The 19,583-nt window shown below is 37.7% G+C and overlaps 2 protein-coding genes across 4 annotated transcripts; one reads left to right on the top strand and one right to left on the bottom strand.

Annotated features, from left to right (window-relative positions):
• The first annotated feature begins 1,460 nt into the window (after nucleotides 1-1,460).
• On the top strand, nucleotides 1,461-9,596 carry LOC115417401 (ICOS ligand-like). 3 transcript variants are annotated; one of them, XM_030131303.1, is made up of 6 exons: nucleotides 1,461-1,602; nucleotides 1,788-1,857; nucleotides 2,221-2,547; nucleotides 7,111-7,395; nucleotides 7,467-7,646; nucleotides 9,452-9,596. In XM_030131303.1, exons 2-6 carry the CDS (start codon nucleotides 1,794-1,796, stop codon nucleotides 9,523-9,525), a joined length of 930 nt encoding a protein of 309 aa, XP_029987163.1. In that variant the 5' UTR covers nucleotides 1,461-1,602; nucleotides 1,788-1,793; the 3' UTR covers nucleotides 9,526-9,596. The 3 variants fall into 3 exon arrangements, with proteins under 3 accessions (XP_029987163.1, XP_029987164.1, XP_029987162.1); XM_030131304.1 differs by having other exon boundaries at nucleotides 1,523-1,602; nucleotides 1,779-1,857; XM_030131302.1 differs by having other exon boundaries at nucleotides 1,528-1,649.
• A 75-nt stretch (nucleotides 9,597-9,671) lies between these two features.
• On the bottom strand, nucleotides 9,672-19,451 carry nit2 (nitrilase family, member 2). The gene is made up of 10 exons (XM_030131305.1): nucleotides 19,348-19,451; nucleotides 18,819-18,937; nucleotides 16,878-16,998; nucleotides 15,400-15,488; nucleotides 14,503-14,596; nucleotides 14,340-14,414; nucleotides 14,182-14,260; nucleotides 13,924-14,022; nucleotides 11,884-11,939; nucleotides 9,672-10,331 (listed from the first exon to the last, which is right to left on the bottom strand). Exons 1-10 carry the CDS (start codon nucleotides 19,373-19,375, stop codon nucleotides 10,231-10,233), a joined length of 861 nt encoding a protein of 286 aa, XP_029987165.1. The 5' UTR covers nucleotides 19,376-19,451; the 3' UTR covers nucleotides 9,672-10,230.
• Between the last annotated feature and the right edge of the window lie 132 nt (nucleotides 19,452-19,583).

The raw sequence follows: 19,583 nt of genomic DNA, 5'->3' as shown, positions 1-19,583 counted from the left end.
TTAAACATTAAATCAAAGTAGTAAAGTATGAAGTATTTGGTAATTTTGAAAGAAACTGTAAGTCTACCTCTCAGTGTTGGAAACATGTACAATGTCCCGCATTTGGGTTGGTATGACCTGATCAGTCTGTCTGCATTCATGTTTTTCATAATGATTTAATGAACACTTCGAATAATTGAATAAGCATCTGAGAACATAAACTTGAAAAAGATTAATTTGAGTCACAACAGAAAGCAATGTAATTCTTAAAATATTCTTACAAGTACATTATGGTGAGCAGCAATGATTTAATAAAACTGTGGGTTCATACAGTGTGGTAACTGGGATTTTAAAGCACATAAATTTGCAAATTTACAATTAGGGTTTTTGTTCCTAAAAAATTTAAGATGGAGTAAATACAAATTCCATATTTATTATTTCAGTCAGATTCACTACTGTCCCACTTGTCCAGGACAACAGATGGAAATCGGCTTCTCTGCTAAATCTGGTACACGCATCCTGTTCTTTGCAACTAATGCCAAAACACACTGTCCTGTAACTAACTAAATAAATACAAATACTTAAAGAAATTGTGGTTCATAAAATGCAACAGTATAACAAGGAAAATATGGAACTAAAGAAAATCACTTCAGTCTGGAACAAATGTATTAATAGGCCTGGATTGATAAAATCCTTCCACTTGATTCTATAGATATTGTTGATTAAAACAGTTTAGTGAATATATTTTCACATAATACACTGTTGCCCATAAAGTTGGAATAAAATGTTTCTATTTTTCTCATGAAAAGATTGTGACAATATGATTTATTTTTGATTTTTGTTCTCTGTAGTGTAACTGAAACTCAGTATGGAATCACTGCCCCAGGTCAAAGGTGATATTGATGTGTATGAATAAGGAATAAAAGAGGAATGTGTCTGAAAACAAAAATATTCAAATGTTATGGGCAACAGTGTAGATAAAGCTGCTCAAAACCTTTTTAATACGCAAATACTTCAAAACTATGCTGACATTTCAACCTCTAGATGACCTTTAAACCCAGGTTTTGTGCACTGTATGGGTTTGCAACAGTAATGACACATTGGTAAAATGGCTGACTATATGGTATTGAATGTGATTGATCTGACAAAGTCTTTTAACACAGTCTTTTCAGTTTAATATTAAAGACAGAACTGAACCAGGTTATGAGATACACAGTCTGAGAACAGTACGCACTAAAACAGTATGAACCATTAGTTCAAAGGTTGGAATTCTTTCTCTTTTGCTTTTAATGTCACATCATACTGTTCAGTCCAACAAAAATCCCTTTACACTCCTGTCATTGTGCACCGAGAAACCCCTTGGGTGGATGCCAGGCTGCATTAGATCACAGAAAGGCGTTGATGTCCCGTCACACCGCTTGCATCGCGGTTTGTTGTGGGCGTGGAGGTGCGTGGAGCTCGGCCTTTATGGAAAAAGAAGTCGGACTGGTCGGGCGGATGTCTCCCTGGTGCCTCCCCGATGGAACCTGTGAACCCTCCTGTGCTCAGGTGATTCCTCTGGGGACATATTTTTAAGTCGAGATCCGTCTCTTCATAAACCACAAAGGACCCACGGGAGAACAGGTATGGCACAACAAGCCGCAACATGACTGACAATGAATTCCTGCAATGTGAGTAAGCGAGTGAGCAAAGGAGGAAGTAAAGTTGGTTATTTATCTATGGGCGTATAGGTTAGACATGGATCTACCTTTGTTTTCACGATTAAAATTGAAATCTCTTTGAATTGTCTGTGCGTAATGCGTATCCAGTGGGCCATGCCCGTGGCACTGTGGCGCACCGGGCTCCTGCTCTGCTTCCTCACCTTCTGCGCTTCTCTGGGTAAGATTCTGTTGGGTTTCTGTAAATTGGCTTAGAGTCTGGTTTTGACCAACTCTATATATAAAGTGTCATGAGATAACTTTTTTGTGATCTGGCGCTATATAAATAAAATTTGATTGATTGAGTGATTTGATTGGTTTTCCCCTGTAAGTCACTTTGGAAAAAAGCGTCTGCCAAATGCATAAACATAAACATAAACATAAGATACCTCCGCTCACACACACACACACACACACACACACACACACACACACACACACACACACATATATATATATATATATATACACACACACACACACACACACACACAGTAAAACTCACTGATGGTTTGCTGTTGAGCTGCTGGGTTTGTGTCCACAGAGGAGGAGTGCGTCCTGGGTGTCGTGGGTCGTCCTGTGCTGCTGCCCTGCTTTCACCCTGAACCAGTGAACATCTCTCAAAATGCATCAGTGGAGTGGAGGAAGGACCAGAAACTGGTGCTCAGAGCAAAGTGGGAAGAGGATGGAGATGTGGTCATGTGGAGCCTCAACAGCGCCACCATCTCACCTGACGCTCTGATCACTGGGAACTTCTCTCTGGAGCTGCCCAAAGTTGACCCCAAAAAGGACAACACGAACTATAGTCTATCTGTGGTGTTGTCGGACGGTCAAAGTGTCCGGATGTGCACCGTGTGTCTCAAGACAGCAGGTCAGTGCCACACACACCTGAGGACCCTGAAAAGTATATAATACAGTTTAGGTGTTGGTTTGGATCAAGCCCTGAATACACACTGTAAGACCAGATAAGTTGAGTTTACTTAAAATATTTGAGTAAACCGGTTACCTTAAAAAATTTAAGTAATGAGTAATGAAAACTTGAGTGTATTAAAATTAAATGCTTGATTTGAATGGGATTACTATTTTAACCCTTTCATGCATAGTGGTCACTCCAGTGGACAGTTATTCTACAGCTGTTCTCCTGTATTTTCATAGGTTTTGTTGTTTTAGTTCCATATCAGCCAACACACTGGATGCTTATGCACCATCCCATACACTGCAATTCATACCATTGCTGTAACTTTGCTGTTCTTGATAAACCTGATCAGTAGTGAAACGTTTGAGTATAAATCAATTGCTAATAAAAATTGGGAATATGATAAAATGCGAGAGAAAAAAAAAAAAAAAAGTCAGATTAGCTGCATTAAAAATGTTTTGATTTTGTATATCACTTTCTGATATTCAAAAATTAAACACATGGTGTCCAGCGGAGTGGACATTTTTGGAACTCCACAAAAAATTATGAAGGTAGATTTGTTTCTTTATTGCTTTAACCCCAAAAAATATTTTCATTTAAAAAAAAAAATCACTACAATCAAGAAAAAAAAGTTTTCAAATGTAATTTTTTGGATCATAATTTTTTTTTTTTTCATTCAAACACTTTTTTCATTGAAATTTTTTTATAGTTAAAGCAATAAAGTACGGAGCCCGGGAGGGGACATGCAAAAAATAAAAATTATTGCGTTATAACGCAAAAGTTTTGTGTTATAACGCAAAAACTATTGCATTATAACGCAATACTTTTGAACTATTGCGTTATAACGCAATAAATTTTTTTCTCTTCATGTCCCTTCCCGGGCTCCGTAATAAAGAAACAAATCTACCTTCATAAAAAAAAAACAGGTTTATTTAAAAAAAAAAAAAAAAATCAATTGCATTGTTTTTTCATGCCTAAAGAGGAATAAAAACACTCAGGAAAAAAATCTTGATTAAGGTTCTCATAATTCATGCATGAAAGGGTTAAGTACAACACACTATATGCCATGTTAATTTAACTTAAAATTTGTTGCACTGTCAATTACTTTGTATAATCATTAGACTTAATATCATCAGTTCATTGAACTCAATTCCAAGTTTGTTTAAATTAAAGTCTTTTGCAATTTAAAGTGCTTTATGAAATTATTCAACTTTATTTATTGTAGCACTAACAGAAGTCAGGTAGGAAGCTAGCTCAGTGTAAATTGTTAGTACAGAAACCTCTTTGAATTTGGCAAGTTCTAGAAATTTTCATTGAAAGAAAATAATTATAGATGAACAGTAAATCCATTGTTGGGCCTATGGCTCTGACTCTTGGTGCAGCTCTACAAAAATACAAAAACAAACACAAAAAGGCCAATAAACATTGCCATACACATATTAAGTCCAAATTAACACTAACACCACAACCCCACTGAACCCCTGCACAGAAAAAGAACACATTTTCAACAACATGCCCACTACCCACAATGCAATGCACAGATAAAAAGGTGTGGTCATGACTAAAACTGAGTGATTTAAATCCATTCAACTTAAACTTTTTTGTACTTTCGACTATGTCTACAAATTAGTAGAATGTACTGAACATTTTATAGTAATGTAATAAAACTTAAGACATTTAAGTACATTGTAATTAAAGCATTTTAGTAAATACAAAGTCCGAGCTTACAGTGCAGGTTAATAAGTGTTCAGTATGGAGGTAGCACTTTACATACAGCTCTGCAATAACATGGTAATTATAGGTAACAATATAGTAATACAGTGTAATTTCAAGACAAATCTTGTCTTGACAAATGTCTCAAGACAAATAATCAACCCATAGTTTATTCACATCCACCCTCTGCCCAAACAACAACAAAACACAGCAACAAAAAGAATATGAATAAGGATGCAGTTTATGTTTTTGACACTTTTTCAGACTTTTCTAAACATATTCATTACAGTTCCATAAAAATAACTTCTGCATATTTATCAAATGAAACATAATTCAAGTCAACTATGCATACTGCGTTGACTTGTCGACTAATCAGTTATTTGTGTGATTTCCAATCAGTGGCCATATGATTACTCCTAAAGGAACTTTTTGGGAGTAAAAATTACCATTCTAGACTGCTGAACTTAATCTTACCCTTTGTTTGAAGGTAATACTGTAGAAATGAATCTAAAACTAAATGAATCTGAAACTAAAGGTATTTGTGCAACAACGATGAGTCAAGGCTGCAAAATGCAAAAGTGTCTGTTTCTATTTATACAGAGTAAAAATGACATAATCATCAGTGATAAACCAGTCAAGTATTCTCTAACAATGTCACACTATAATTCACGCTGACAGCCTTATTGCTCAGATCTGATTTGTTGTTTGTCTGTTCACATTATTGTTTTAATGTGGTCAGTGTCAGTTTCCAGTAGAAGTGTTGAGGTCATTACCTTCAGTAAAAGTACTAATACACAGTGAAAATATGCTGGTAAAAGTAAAAGATGTACATTCTAAACCTTATTTTTAAGCTAAAATATGTAAGTGTTATCAATATTTGCTGTGCAGTAGAAATGTCAGTGCTATAATATTATTATATATATTAAACATTACAAATAGATCTGAGTCACATGACTAAAGTGATCAGATTTGAAGGGTTAAGTCAGATCTACTCACTTATATCCAACGGAGATGTATATATTTCACGACTATGAACAGCACACATCACATGGAGCTGTGATCTGGGTCACTTCCACATGTGGTCCTGAATCAGATCTGATCTGATCTTTTTTTAAAAGCTGATCTCAATCTGAACAGTCAGATCCGAATTCACTGACTTTTATGTCACTTTAAATGAAGATTCATCACAGCTGTGCACTAGAGGAGTCACTCATAATATAAAGTAACTCAAATACAACATATATATGAATGTAGCAGTGAAATGAATACAGAAGACCACATATGATACTGTAACATTAACAGTGAAACACAGACAGGGATCGTTTTACAGTGAGTATTTCTACTTATATATTCAAGCTCAGATGTAATGACATGATTACACACCTTTTGCAACTTGTAGTGGAGTATTGTCACTATATGAATTAGTTCATCCATTTTTTGAACAACTTAGACCTCATGATGTTCAAGGCAGTGCTGGAGCCTATCCCTGCTACACATGTTGATTACTTTTTTTTCTTTTTTTTTTTTTAGGGGAAATGATATGAACACTTCTAACACTGCTGCTTTTGTGCATGTGTCTCTTTTCACACTGGAATCTCATATTGTCCACATTTAAGAAAAATAATGTCATCAACCAAACAAAAACATTAGATCTGAGCAGTAAATACATTACATCTGCATTGTTTACATTGTTCATACTGTTACATGTTTACTTACATTGTTTACACTGTTACATTTGCACATTTTTGTACTACTTTTATATTCTTTAATCCTACCCTTTCATAAAATATATCTCTAATTTGCACATATTTTGACTGCACACTACTTTATATCTTATATTTTTCTATGTCTGCATCTTAGTGTGTTGTTACTTAGATGTAAGTGTACTGTCGCTGGCAGAGATCACCTGCAATTTCATTGCAAAACTGGTGTAATGACAACAAGTGGTGCCAGGCACAATAAACCCCACCCTTCGCACGTATTGTATCTTATTTTTGCATCCATCCACCTGATTTCATCATGTCTATGCTTGTACTGATGGCAGCAAATCAATTGCCTCTATATATGTGCCAAGTTTTAAGTAAATTGAAACAAAATTTCTGTTTTTATAGACATGTGAAATTTCGCCCATTACAAGTAAAGGGGAGGGAAAAAAAGATGTAAAAAAATTCATAAAAAATTTTAACTTTGACCTACTTTTCCCAAAATGTAATCACATCTATTCCAGGTCACTGGCAATCTATAAAGTCAATTTGGTATGAATTCAACCAATAGTTCTGCCGTTACAGACATTTGAAATGTCACACATTATAAGTAAATGGGAAAAAAAAGATTTGAAAAATTCATAAAAAATTGGAACTTTGACCTACTGTTTCGAAAATGTAATGAGATCTTTTCTGGGTCACTGTCAATCTATAAACCAAATTTGGTATGAATTTAACCAACAGTTTTGCTGCTAGAGTGTTAACAAACAAACAAACTGAACCACAAAAACAATACCCCTTGCCTTGGGGGGCGGGGTAATAATAAAGCCTATTCTATTCTATTCTATTCTATTCTATTCTATTCTATTCTATTCTATTCTATTCTATTTTAAATCAGAATTGAGCACTGAGGCTGGCAGTGTAACTAATAATCTGGATTTGCTGATCTTTAAAAGTTTGCATGTGTATCACAGTGATCCAGTCCAAGTTACCTCCTGATCCTCATCAATAAAAAATGGGATTTCCAAATGCGGATCATTCAGATGCAGATGAAACACGTTGAAGATTATTTGACAGGACTAACTGCTGTGTTTGGTTTCAGCGAGTTTCAGCTTCCCTCAGGTGCAGAGAGAAGAAGCAGCTCAGGGCAATGAGACAGTGTTCCTGTGTCAGTCCAGTGGTGGATTCCCTGAACCTGCCGTCTACTGGCTCATCAATGACACTGAGCAGCCACCAGAAGGCTCAGTTAAGACCCGGTCCACAGTGCTCCCTGACTCTGTCCTCTACAACATCACAAGCCACCTCACGGTCCAGATTCCCAAAGACTATAGTGTGTCCTGCTCCATTCAGAACCAACGCATGAATGAAACCCTGACGTCGAAAAGCAGTGAGTACAGAGTCTGGTGAACTGTGAATCCAGGTTTTCAACAGGAGCTGACTGTCTGTTTGACTGTTCAGGTGGAGCTGGGGTCAGCACAGTGAGGACTCGAGCGTCAGAGGGCATGTGGATCTTCAGCACTGCTCTCTGTGTTGTTGTTGGTGTGATGGTGATAGCAGGAGTCGCCTATCAGATCCACTTGGACAGAATAAGTAAGAGGAGGAGGAAACAATACGAGTCGCAGCGTCAGACAGAAAGAGGTACGCAGCTTTACATATACAGGAAGATTACAAAAACATACACACATGTCCTGCAGGGGATTTTATAATGTGATTATCATTCAAACAGAATATCTGGAGAAGTCTTCAGAGTAATTTATCAAATACAAGCAAAACAGGGAGGCACATACAAGATGATAACTGTAATGGACACCCTCATTTAAGGTGTTGAGGCTTATTATCGTAAAGGATTATAACATCTTTCTCCTGTAATGACAGAGTGGTTTTCCTCTGCTTGCTTTGGAAAAAAAGTTTAGAGACCTAGAGAGATTAATTTATCTGTTTTTCAATAAGAATGCAACAAATTAGAGAAAATATGAATCAACTAACTTCTATTTATATTCCGAGGGGCAACACTGATCTATAAGCAAACTGTTTCCAGAATAAAAGTAGTGAAACTTGACCAAAATTTGGGACAACGATGAAGAAAAAATAAACCAAAAGGGCAGATTGGCTGTAGTTTTTACAGTATTGGGTTAAAATGTGAACTTCTATGAAATAATAACAGAATAGGTTTTAGTCCTAAGGAAAGTTTGTCTCTGCGCTAAAACACTGTTGGTACATTAGAACACATTCACATTCCCTGTAGTGTGAGACATATAAATGTATTATATAAATGTACATACATCTACTGTATGTGTAGTAAAAGTTTAGCACATATCTTCAACACATTAGACAACCAGCACTTTTGTCATTCATTTACTAGTTCATCACATCAAAGTATGTAAGAGTAAATATATTTTATCTCTGAAGCTGATAATGCTCAAAAACTGTAAATGAAATGAAAAATGATTAGTATTGAGAATAATCAATTAAAGTAAACAAAACATTAAATGATATATAAAATACATGTTTAAAACTATTATAAGTAGAGGAAAAGAAAATCTTTTTTAAATTCCAGTTTCATGCACTGTGTGTTTTTAACCCAGTAATCCTTGTATCTTTACTGTTTTAACCCATAAAGACCTTGAACTATTTTTGTGGCAACTTTCAAATGACTTTTTCTCCACAATTAACCTTTCCTAAGTGATTTATTGCCAATTATTACAATAGAATCCTCTCCATTTTGCATTTCTCACTGAAAATCAGGTGTTTTTATTTATTTAAGAGAAAACTGACTAAAAGGTGCCTTTCTAGCCAAATATATTATTCATTAAACATAAAAACAAATGTCTATAAACAATCTTATTTATGAAACTACATGGTTTTTACTGGTGACTCAATATTTCAGAAGATGAGTGTTTGCATGTTCACTACGGAGCCTCTGAAGGTCCAATAAAACCGTATCTGATCCCAATGAAAAACTGCATTTTACCTGAATTATTTCAGTGTATTGACAGGATTAATGCTTCAACCTTTATTAAACATTTTAGATCAGTAGTAGATTTGGGTCTTTGAGGGCTAAGATCACACTTTAAAGATATCTAAAAGGAAGAAATGTATTAATATTAAGAATGTTATAGTATTCTGTGCAACACTCTAGCATCTGTTCTATTTGAGACCCTTTGACGGCTCCAAAAGAAGCTGCTTTATAAACATCAACATCACATAGAGGTTATGGCACAATATTATTAACTTGAACAAATCACGTAAAACTGCCAAAACAGCTGATAGTGAACAACAGACCTGAGAATGCTATTTGGGGAATGTACATGATGTGTCATTTACGGAGGTAGAACTGCAACTGCATTAATGGATATGTTAAGTATATTCCTTTTCAGGACTGTGTTGTCATTGTGTTTTTGTTGTTGCCTCTGAGAACCTTTTGATTTTTTTGTTTTCATCAGGATACAAAAGGAGAAACCACTGCATAGAGGAAACTGAGGTCATGACACAAACATCAAAAGAGACGGACGTGTAAAAAAAAAAAAAAAACTGTTATCGCTGGTTCATTATGGAGCGATGGGACTTTCTATTGAACACATTAAAGAATACTGACTTAACAGACTGTCGCTGTTGACCAACCCACCTCACAATTTCACCTCCTGTTTTTTTTTTTTTTTTTGGTTTACTGGACGCTGCCTTTTCTGTTTTAAAGAGTTACTGTGTTCAACATTTAAATAAAGACGCCAAAAGCCATTATTGGTCTTATTTTATTTCAAAGTGCAGATCTGTTTAGGTTCTTCTATCATGTAGAAAACAGAAGAATAAATGACCTTTTGACTAAATACAAACAAACAGTACAACTTAATACTAAAACAAGTATTCATCTTTTTATCCAAACTGTTTGTTGTCTTCATTATTGTGTGAAATGTATGAAATCGATCAGAAAACCTTCAACTTTCAGTCAAATGGGTAAAATGTCACAGTATTCAAGTTGATAAATGACATCATGATGAGGACACATTACCAAAATAGTTTTTATTCATCAGTTCATCATTAGAGCTCTAAACGTGGCACAAAACAATCACTGTTGAAATGTTTCTGAGCTCGGTCCATGCCGCCATCCATCAGCCTCAGCTCGCACTTCCTCAAAGTCTCGCTCTTCGCAGTAGAGGTCGACGTGTTCACAGCACAGATTTGTTGCATCGTTTTTACCTTCACGGTTTGGTTGAGGTGGTTGAGTTCAGCTCGACGCCTCCTGTATCGCCGTCACTGTGTAGAGGTCGCCACGGCGCTGAGATGTGATTGGGATCTGTTGTCGGATGTCGGCCAAGTACTGCAGGTCTGAGGGAGACGATGAACCCGCAAAGAACAGAGTTTAATGGACGCTCAACATATACCAGGACAGGATATATTAATACTTATACTTGAGTAATGTAATCAAAGTTATCTTCTCATGCCTTTCTATAGTAATGCTATTGTCAGGCTGTAGTTCGAGTGTTTTCAATTGTGGATTTTTTCAGTATTTATTTTTTTACAGCTGCTGCAGATAAATGCGTATAGCAACATACTGCAGCTGTGAGAATTACAACAAACCTGTAACACTGGTCTACAAGAAAAATGTTAAAAGCAATGAATTTGTGTCACTACTATAAAAAATATAATGAAGTGTCTATGTCCACAGTACTGTGGGACTAGTTTCTCATTTTTCTATTACCACAGTGCCCATCAGTGCCCTCGTTATATCATGTGTGACTGGTAACCTGTAACCTGTCACCCTGCTGCCACAGTACTGTGGCAATAAGTACTGCACATGCCATGTGCCTACCCAGTTACAGGAAAGGCTAGGGTACCATTTACTAGAAGCTGGTTTGTGTGCCTAGTCACACTTTCAGTTTCAGCATGCAGGCAAACTACATGAAACGTGGCGACTGTTTTCCCTCATATGAGGAATTTGCCTGGGTTTTTGATGAAGATAAATCAGCTACTGGGAGAATGTTCAGAGGGCAGAATTCAGATCATTTGATTGGCTCTGTGACAATAGACAAACCGATATTTCTTGCCACAGTACTGTGACAGTAGCCACTGCCAAAAAATAAAGTCAAAAGTGTTAGTTGGTTGCAGTTTTTAAGATACAGTATTGGGTCAAAATGCGAAATTCTATGAATTAATGAGAATAAGTTTGACTCAAAAGGAAACTTTGTCTCAGAGCTAAAACACTGTCTGTACATTAGATATATTAACTTTTCACATTCCCTCTAGTGTGAGACGTGTAAATGTATAACATAAATGTACACAAACCTATGTGTATATGTAATAAGACTTTATCATATATCCTGAAAACTGTCGCCAACCAGCACGTTTATCATTTGTTTTCCTATTCATCTTATCAAAGTGAGTAAGATTTAGCACATTTTATCTCTAAAGTTGATTATTTCCAAAATAATCTGTAGATCAGTGTTATAAATACATCCTTTACCGTCACTTAAAGGTGCGGGAGACTTTTGTGACCAATTTTTCATCACATCTGTTAAACCTCAGTCATATCCTCGGTATCACAAGTCTGTAAGTCTTTCTGTGATTACTCACCTGAATCTCTTCCCTCACAGTGAACAATTTTGAAGTGCCATCCACCATAAACAAACCATTGTTTACAAACAGAGTCGGGAGGTAACTCGGGCATCTTCAGAATTTTGTCACGACGTGCATTGTGGGAAACGCCAGTTCGCGCTACTGTCTGTCAGCGGCAGCTGCTACAGACACAAGGCGGAAACGGCAGGAGTGCCCTTCCCTCTATGCATATTCTTCCAGCCGTTTCTGCATCGTGTTTTTTTCATCCATATAATATCATATGTTGAAGTGTCTTTAGAGATGAGGAGAGTGCTCTCCTACTCACCGATATCAGCATAAATAACAGCCTCCTCTGGTCCAGCTTTGGAGACCACCTCACCCCTGTAATGACATGATATCAACACAACACAATCAGTATCTTATTATCTAAGTTCAGACACTGGGGCACTTCTCTATGATTCTGCTTCATATTATATTGTATTCAAAGGATAATACAGTACTGACCTGCTAAAAATCTGCATTTTCTTGAGACAATTATGTAAATATATCTATTGTTACACTATTTTTCATACAAATAAACTATCATTCCTGTAGTTTATTCATACATTTACCAAACGTTTATTAAATTATCTTATTTTCTATGGTTGCTGCCACTGAACCTTCTACTTTCTACTAATATTTTTAGCATTCATCAGCAGCTATAGTAAGATTTACTAAACATCATCTTAGCATCTGGTTTCAGTCCCATTTGGGTGGTTATCTTTGACAAATGCATGTTCATTTATTTTCCACATTTTAGGAACCATTGCACAAGTAGATGTTACTTAACTAATAATGATCTGGTCAGAGTGTTGACTACAATACAGGGATTAAAGCAAAAAATTTTTCATCTGACTGAAAATTTTCTTCTGGTCAAAATCATTGGCCACTATTAAAAATGATGCAATATAATACTACTATAGCGTACAAGTTTATACAGTCAAATTTGGCAATACTGTAAAACACACTGAATGGGAGAGTGTACAGGTGTAGAAGATTAGTAACATGGACAGAAAAAATGTCATGAGTGGTATTGGTGGGGGGTCTGGGGGTCCTCCCCCAGAAAATTTTTAAAGCTTCAGGTCAATTATGGTGCTCTCTGGTTAATTTTAAAGGGTATGAAAACCTTTGAAGCAAGTGAAAATAATAACTAGAAGAAAAACTTACTGCAAAAAATGAGTGAAAAACTTTTTATTTAACAATTTAGGAACTTCTAAAACATAACTCCAATTCCAACAGCATATGAATTTTGGGGGAAATGTGTTACAGATACTCTCTGAGGGTATTTAAAATGCAGTGGCTTTGCAAATACCAAGGGTGTTACTCATTCATTCAATGTTATCTTCATACTGTACCACACAGATAGAAATAAGATGCTAAACAGGTCAAAATAAAGAACTTATGCAGTCGGGCGCGTAACCGCGTAAGGCTGCGGCGCGCACAGCCGCACACACGGGAAGGGCACATACACACAAACACACAAACACACACACACACACACACACACACACACACACACACACACACACACACACTAGTCATATACCGGCAAGAGGAGATAAGCTATGAACCCAAACATGAAGGTCCATGCAGATCAGTTCTGTCTTCTTCCCTTTTCGCTGTGGTTCTTTCATAATGAAAGCTACTTGTTAGCACTAAACTAAAGTTAGCGTCTGGAGGCTGAACTTCGGTAAAGCTGAACTTGTCCATGTGTTTCTGAGGCACAGAATGAGCAGCGTTTCCTTCCAAAGAGAAATAGTCATCAATCTCTCCTCCCGACATAAAAATAAAGAAGTCACCTTATTATCATCACTGTTAAACCTGTCAGCCCCCTGTGCGTGGCGTGCCTGTGTTAAACACCTGCAGATTCAGGACAGCAGACCCAGGACAGGATCGCGGTGCCGACTGGACTCCGCGAAACACATGGGGAAGTTACTTCAGTATGACTTTTTTCCCCCCTCAATTTTTCCATTTGACAGAAATCCGTCGTGGTGACGGAGAACTTTAATCCCTGCTAAAATAATAATCTTCTTTAAGGTTACATTAAATGACATTATCAGAACACAAAATAAATTCAACCAGATGCAAAAGTAAAATACAACATCTGAAATAATATTTAAATACGCTCTAAACACACCATTTTTGGACAAGATGACCACTACTACTTGCCTACTTTGACATGACTTTTACTTTTTAGAGCATTTTTCCTTTAAAAAAAAAAAAAAAAAAAAAAAAAAAAGTCATCAATGCGCCTTCCTTCTCTTCTGTTTTACAACAAAATACACAGTTACACAAACTGGGTGCACTCTGCATAAATGTTACGTACCACGGGCTGACGACTGTGCTGTGACCCCAGGCGACGTAAGAGGCAGTTTCATCTCTAGCGGGCGACGCTGTGGCCACGTACACCTGGTTATCTACAGCTCTGCATGAGCACAGTGGAAAAGGGATGAAGTCTATACCTGATATTTGACAGATTTTCTGTTAATAAAGCTTTATGAGATCCACATGACTAGTATTATCAGAATAGCTGGTCATATGTGACATGAATGTTTCTAGTAGTGTCTGTTCGTCTCAGTCTGACCTCCCCCTCTGTAGGAGCTCCCAGTGGGCCGGTCCAGTCGTCATATTGAAGGCTCCAGGGTAAACCAGCAGCTGACAGCCTAAACACATGAAAACATCCTTATGGGCTATCAGATCGTACACATCAGTCGTACTGATGCCAGTTCTTCAGACACTTACCTTTCCTGCTGTAAAGCTGTGCAAGCTCTGCAAACCTGATGTCATAGCAAATGCCCACACCGATTTTACAGAACGCTGCAGAAAAACAGAAATAGACTAAACATATTGCTTAACCAGCTGTAGAGAAAACAAATAGAGGCAGAGGTCTGGAGAGGTCACTGACGTGTTTCAAACATTGACAGACTGTTGCCTGGGCTCAGGGTCTCTGACTCTTGGAAGTGGATTTTGCCTGGAACGCTGATGTCAAAGAGGTGAATCTGAAAGGAAGAAACATTTAATGGATGAGTCTGTTGAGCTGATACGGATATAACCTATTACTACTACTACTACTACTACTACTAATAATAATAATACTATTACCACTACTACGACCACTACTACAACTATTACCACCACTACAACTACTACCATCACTACTACTACCAATATTATTACCACTACTACCTCACCACACCACTACTACTACTACTACTAATAATAATACTATTACCACTACTACTACAGCTACTACCGCCACTGCAACTGCTACCATCACCACTACTACTACTACTACTACTACTAATAATACTATTATGACTACTACCATCACCACTCCTACAACTACTACCGCCACTACAACTACTACTACAACTACAACCACTACCATCACCACTACTAATACTACTACTATTACTACCACCACTACTACTACTACTACCTATCTGCTTCCATCTGACTCTGTCTCCTTCATCTACCTGCATCTCCTCCTTCACATCCGTACATCTCCTCTTTGCCTCCTGCCTAGTGGCTCCATCTTCGTCATCCATATACAGTGGTCTCAACCTGGCCTCTCTCACTTTGTCCCCAAAACATCCAACCTGAGCCGTCCCTCTGATGTGCTTGTTCTTAATCCTGTCCATCCTCGCCATTTCCACAGAAAATCTCAACAACTTCAGCTGTCTTTTTGTCAGTGCAGCCGTCTCTTACACACTTCCTTTAATTCTGATAAAACCTCTGATATTATAATAAAATGAGTATTTTCCAAAAACAAAAGCAAAGATACTGCAGATGATACACGCACCTTCCTGTGTTTCAGAATCAGTTCTCCATCTGGGTTAAACACTGTGCAGCTGTTATACAGCTTCCCACCGTCCTCTTCAGGAATGGATCCTGCAAAAAACCCCAAAAAACATTAAGTTTAATTTCTACACCAAAGACCTTAAACTGTCACATTTTTATTTTTTTGCTATCACTTCTGCTTTTTTATAAATAGTTCTTATCATTGTAAATGTATCAAATAAATGACACAGAGTCAAGAATAGCAACCAGTGATGAGTGGAAAAGGTTCCTACCTCTTTCATGTGAACTCATCTGTTCAGTTTATGCTGCTTTTAACTCTTTAGACATTAACTGAAAACCTGATGTGCAGTATTCACTCCTGACTTGAGTATAGATAGATTACACATAAAAGTATGCAATGCTGCAAAAGTATTGCAAATAATGAAAAGTAAACTATATTATTTAAGTATATGTTTAAACATTTTTAAAATATAGTGCTATATTTAAACAATGTTACAATTTAATATATGTGTGGGAATAGTGGAGGAGTTTAAGTATCTCGGGGTCTTGTTCACAAGTGATGGAAAGATGAAGCATGAGATTGACAGGCAGATTGGTGCAGCAGCTGCAGTGATGCAGTTGCTGTATCGGTCGGTTGTGGTGAAGAAGGAGCAGAGCCGAAAGGTGAAGCTCTCAGTTTACTGGTCAATCTACACTCCTACTCTCACCTATGGTCATGAGCTTTGGATCATGACCGAAAGGACAAGATCCCGGATACAAGCGGCTGAAATGAGTTTCCTCCGTAGGGTGGCTGGGTGCACCCTTAGGGATAGGGTGAGGAGCTCAGCCACTAGGGAGGAGCTCAGAGTAGAGCCGCTGCTCCTCCACATCGAGTGAGGGGCCAGCTGAAGTGGCTCGGGCATCTGTTTCGGATGCCTCCTGGACGCCTCCCTGAGGAGGTGTTCCGGGCATGTCCCACCGGTAGGAGGCCTCGGGGAAGACCTAGGACATGCTGGAGAGACTATGTCTCTTGGCTATCTTGGGAATGCCTCAGGATCTCCCCGGTAGAGCTGGAGGAGGTGTCTGGGGAGAGGGAAGTCTGGGCATCCCTGCTTAGACTGTTACCTCCGTAACCCGGCCCCGGATAAGCAGAAGAAAATGGATGGATGGATGGATGGATGGGAATTATATATATATATATATATATATATATATATATATATATATATATACGTATATCTGTGTATAAATATGACTATTGAAGTATACAAACAGGTATCAGACAGCATCTTTTCTTACAAACATATATACATACTGCAGGTCTTTCACGACATATAAATAGAGCAGGAGATAATTATTATATATTTATCAAGGGTGTTTTTTTTAGATGATTGAAACATTTCAATATGTATTCATAATATAATGTATTGTAAAGTAGGACATACGGACACTGTTATAAAGGTTTATTCAATTAGAGACGGTTGTGAAATGTTTCCTTACCTCCTACCAGGTACACTTTATTCTCCTTTGCAATCTCTGACAGCATCTGAGTCGACTCTCCTGGGATCCTCTCAGCGTAAGAGGCGAAGAACCCAGTTCCATATGGAGAATTGAAGCATTCCTGTAGTGAAGTTTTACAGCAAGGAATGAGGCATGACGTGAATGTCGTAATTTTAACTGTTTAATCACTAGCCTCACAACTTTACATCCATACCCACAATCCTCCACTAATAATACAGTCAGGCTTCTGGGTAAACAGAGCCCGTAAACACCTGGACAGTGTTTCATGAAGTGGGTTTAGTTTAAACATTGTCTTTTAATCCTAAAATGAGGTAAACTTTGTGTTTTCGGTTTCACAAAATACATCTGGTAAAATGAGTCAGTTATTATAACAAGGTACTGTGACGCTAACCTGCTCATGACTCTGACTGGTTGTTGCATTTCCTCATTCATACAGATGGTCAACAGTATATATCCAAACTATGGATGATTGAAATGGTGTGTACTTTATTTCAGGTCTCTCTCTCTCCTCTCTCTCTCTCTCCTCTCTCTCTCTCTCTCTCTCTCTCTCTCTCTCTCTCTCTCTCTCTCTCTCTCTCTCTCTCTCTCTCTCTCTCTCTCTCCTCTCTCTCTCTCTCTCTCTCTCTCTCTCTCTCTCTCTCTCTCTCTCTCTCTCTCTCTCTCTCTCTCTCTCTCTCTCTCTCTCTCTCTCTCTCTCTCTCTCTCTCTATATATATATACACACACACAACCTATAGCCATTTTGTACCTCCTGCATCATTTTCCTGTAAGGTCAGGTTATAGTTTAATAAATAGAGTGCATTAAGGAAGTACACAGTAAACAATGAATGAAACTTGCACTTAGTAAGTTATTAATGTTGGTGTGTTTTTTTCCTTCACCTCAGCTGAATTTACATCCCAGCTCTCAGAGTTTGCTAAACCTGTTTTCTAGAATATGATCCTAGCTGTAAAGAAGAGGCATGTTCTCTTGTTCTTTTTCATAGTGAGATGATGACATAAGCACCATGTTGTCCACTTGGATTTATTCATATTTCAAAGTAAGATGCAAATGCAAAATACTACAGTCAGTATCCATCCATTCCAACTTCAGCTCTAAAAATGAACTTTTGGGTCAGACAACACATCTCATGGACAGTTCACGGAGATTCTTCTTTAGTTACATATTTCAGATTACTCATTACTTTAAGTGTTGCTTGTGGTTAAATATTGATCCTAAACTTTTTGTTGTTGGACACACCTAAGACAAAGATTTGTAGAGTCAATCATGATTTCTTTGTTGCCAAAGTCCAGAAGATCCTCTTGCCATCATCTGTCACCAATAACTGGTCTCTGAACAACACAGATCTACAAGTAAAAGGCCTACAGAATAAAAGTCGGGAAACTTTACCAAGTTTGAGCCACTAATAAAGAAAAACTAAGCAAAAAAACAAACAAAACAAAAACGTCAGTTGGCTGTAGTTTTCAAGATATAGTCTGGGACCAAAATGTGAAATTCTGAGAATAAATAAGATAATGGATTTAACTGAAAAGGAATGTTTGTCTCAGAGCTACAGATCTACTTCAAAACACAGTCTGCACATTACAATACATTCACTTTTCAGGGTCATTCTAGGGTAAGATTTATAAATCTGTTCTATAAATCATAAACCTGTGTGTGTGTGTGTGTGTGTGTGTGTGTGTGTGTGTGTGTGTGTGTGTGTGAGTGATAACTCTTTCAGCTAACCAGCTCTTTTGTCATTTTTCCCAATTCATGTTATTAAAGTATGTAAGACTTAGCACAGTAATCTCTGAGACAGACAATTTCTTAAAAAAAAAAAAAAAAGAATTGTAGACCAGTGTATCCATCCCTATCATCCAGTGTAGTCTGTGCAGTTATAACTACTCTGGATAAAACCCACCTACCCACATAAGTGTACCCACCGGCAGTAGGACCACCTTGCTGCCCTGTCCTGCAGCCTCCTTCACCAGCCGCCGGGCTCTGCTCAGGTTATCCGCCTTAACGCTGGTCACCTGCAGCTGGACCACAGCCAGACGGAACTCTGACAAAACACGGATCAGTCACTGGACTATCGTTTATTGCAGGGGTGGCCGACCCTGGTCCTGGAGAGCCACTATCCTGTATGTTTTAGATGTTTCCCTCTTCCATCACACCTGAGGGTCGTTATCAGGCTTCTGCAGAGCCTGATGACAGGCTTATCATTTGAATCAGGTGTGTTGGAAGAGGGATACATCCAAAACATCTAAAACATCTACATCTAAAACATGCAGGATAGTGGCTCTCCAGGACCAGGGTTGGTCACCCCTGGTTTATTACATTAACTTTATAACTATAGTGTGTCAACTGTAAACAGACGCGCATGTAGTCTGAGTACTTAACATCTACCGCATTTAGCTACAGCTCCACATAAACGACACACATTAAACACACGACACTGGACTTTGTACTTACTGGACATTGCTTTTGCTAACGTAGACATGACCTGCACGCAGAGAAGTGCAGTGGTTCCACTGTGTAAAATATGACAGTGGACATGTGATTCCGGATGTTTGTCCACTTTCAAAATAAAAGCACTAGTTATTGCTCGGACTTATAACTCACCTTTAGTATTTCATGAATATGTGAAAATCTAACAGTGTAATAACTACTGAGTGTGAGTGGTGAGGCAGACAATTCGTCAAATTTAT

Source organism: Sphaeramia orbicularis, chromosome 4 (genome assembly GCF_902148855.1).
Source record: "Sphaeramia orbicularis chromosome 4, fSphaOr1.1, whole genome shotgun sequence".
NCBI lineage: Eukaryota > Metazoa > Chordata > Actinopteri > Kurtiformes > Apogonidae > Sphaeramia > Sphaeramia orbicularis.
Note: the sequence above shows the minus strand (reverse complement) of the source record. Positions and strands in the feature narration are given on the sequence as shown.

Coding starts and splice junctions, on each gene's coding strand:
- LOC115417401 (XM_030131302.1), top strand. Junction 2,548..7,110: donor CGTGTGTCTCAAGACAGCAG/GTCAGTGCCACA, acceptor GTTTGGTTTCAG/CGAGTTTCAGCTTCCCTCAG. Junction 7,396..7,466: donor AACCCTGACGTCGAAAAGCA/GTGAGTACAGAG, acceptor TTGACTGTTCAG/GTGGAGCTGGGGTCAGCACA.
- nit2 (XM_030131305.1), bottom strand. CDS start 19,375: ATGTCTACGTTAGCAAAAGCAATGTCCA. Junction 18,938..19,347: donor GTTAGCAAAAGCAATGTCCA/GTAAGTACAAAG, acceptor GTGTTTTGTCAG/AGTTCCGTCTGGCTGTGGTC. Junction 15,489..16,877: donor TAAAGTGTACCTGGTAGGAG/GTAAGGAAACAT, acceptor GGTTTTTTGCAG/GATCCATTCCTGAAGAGGAC.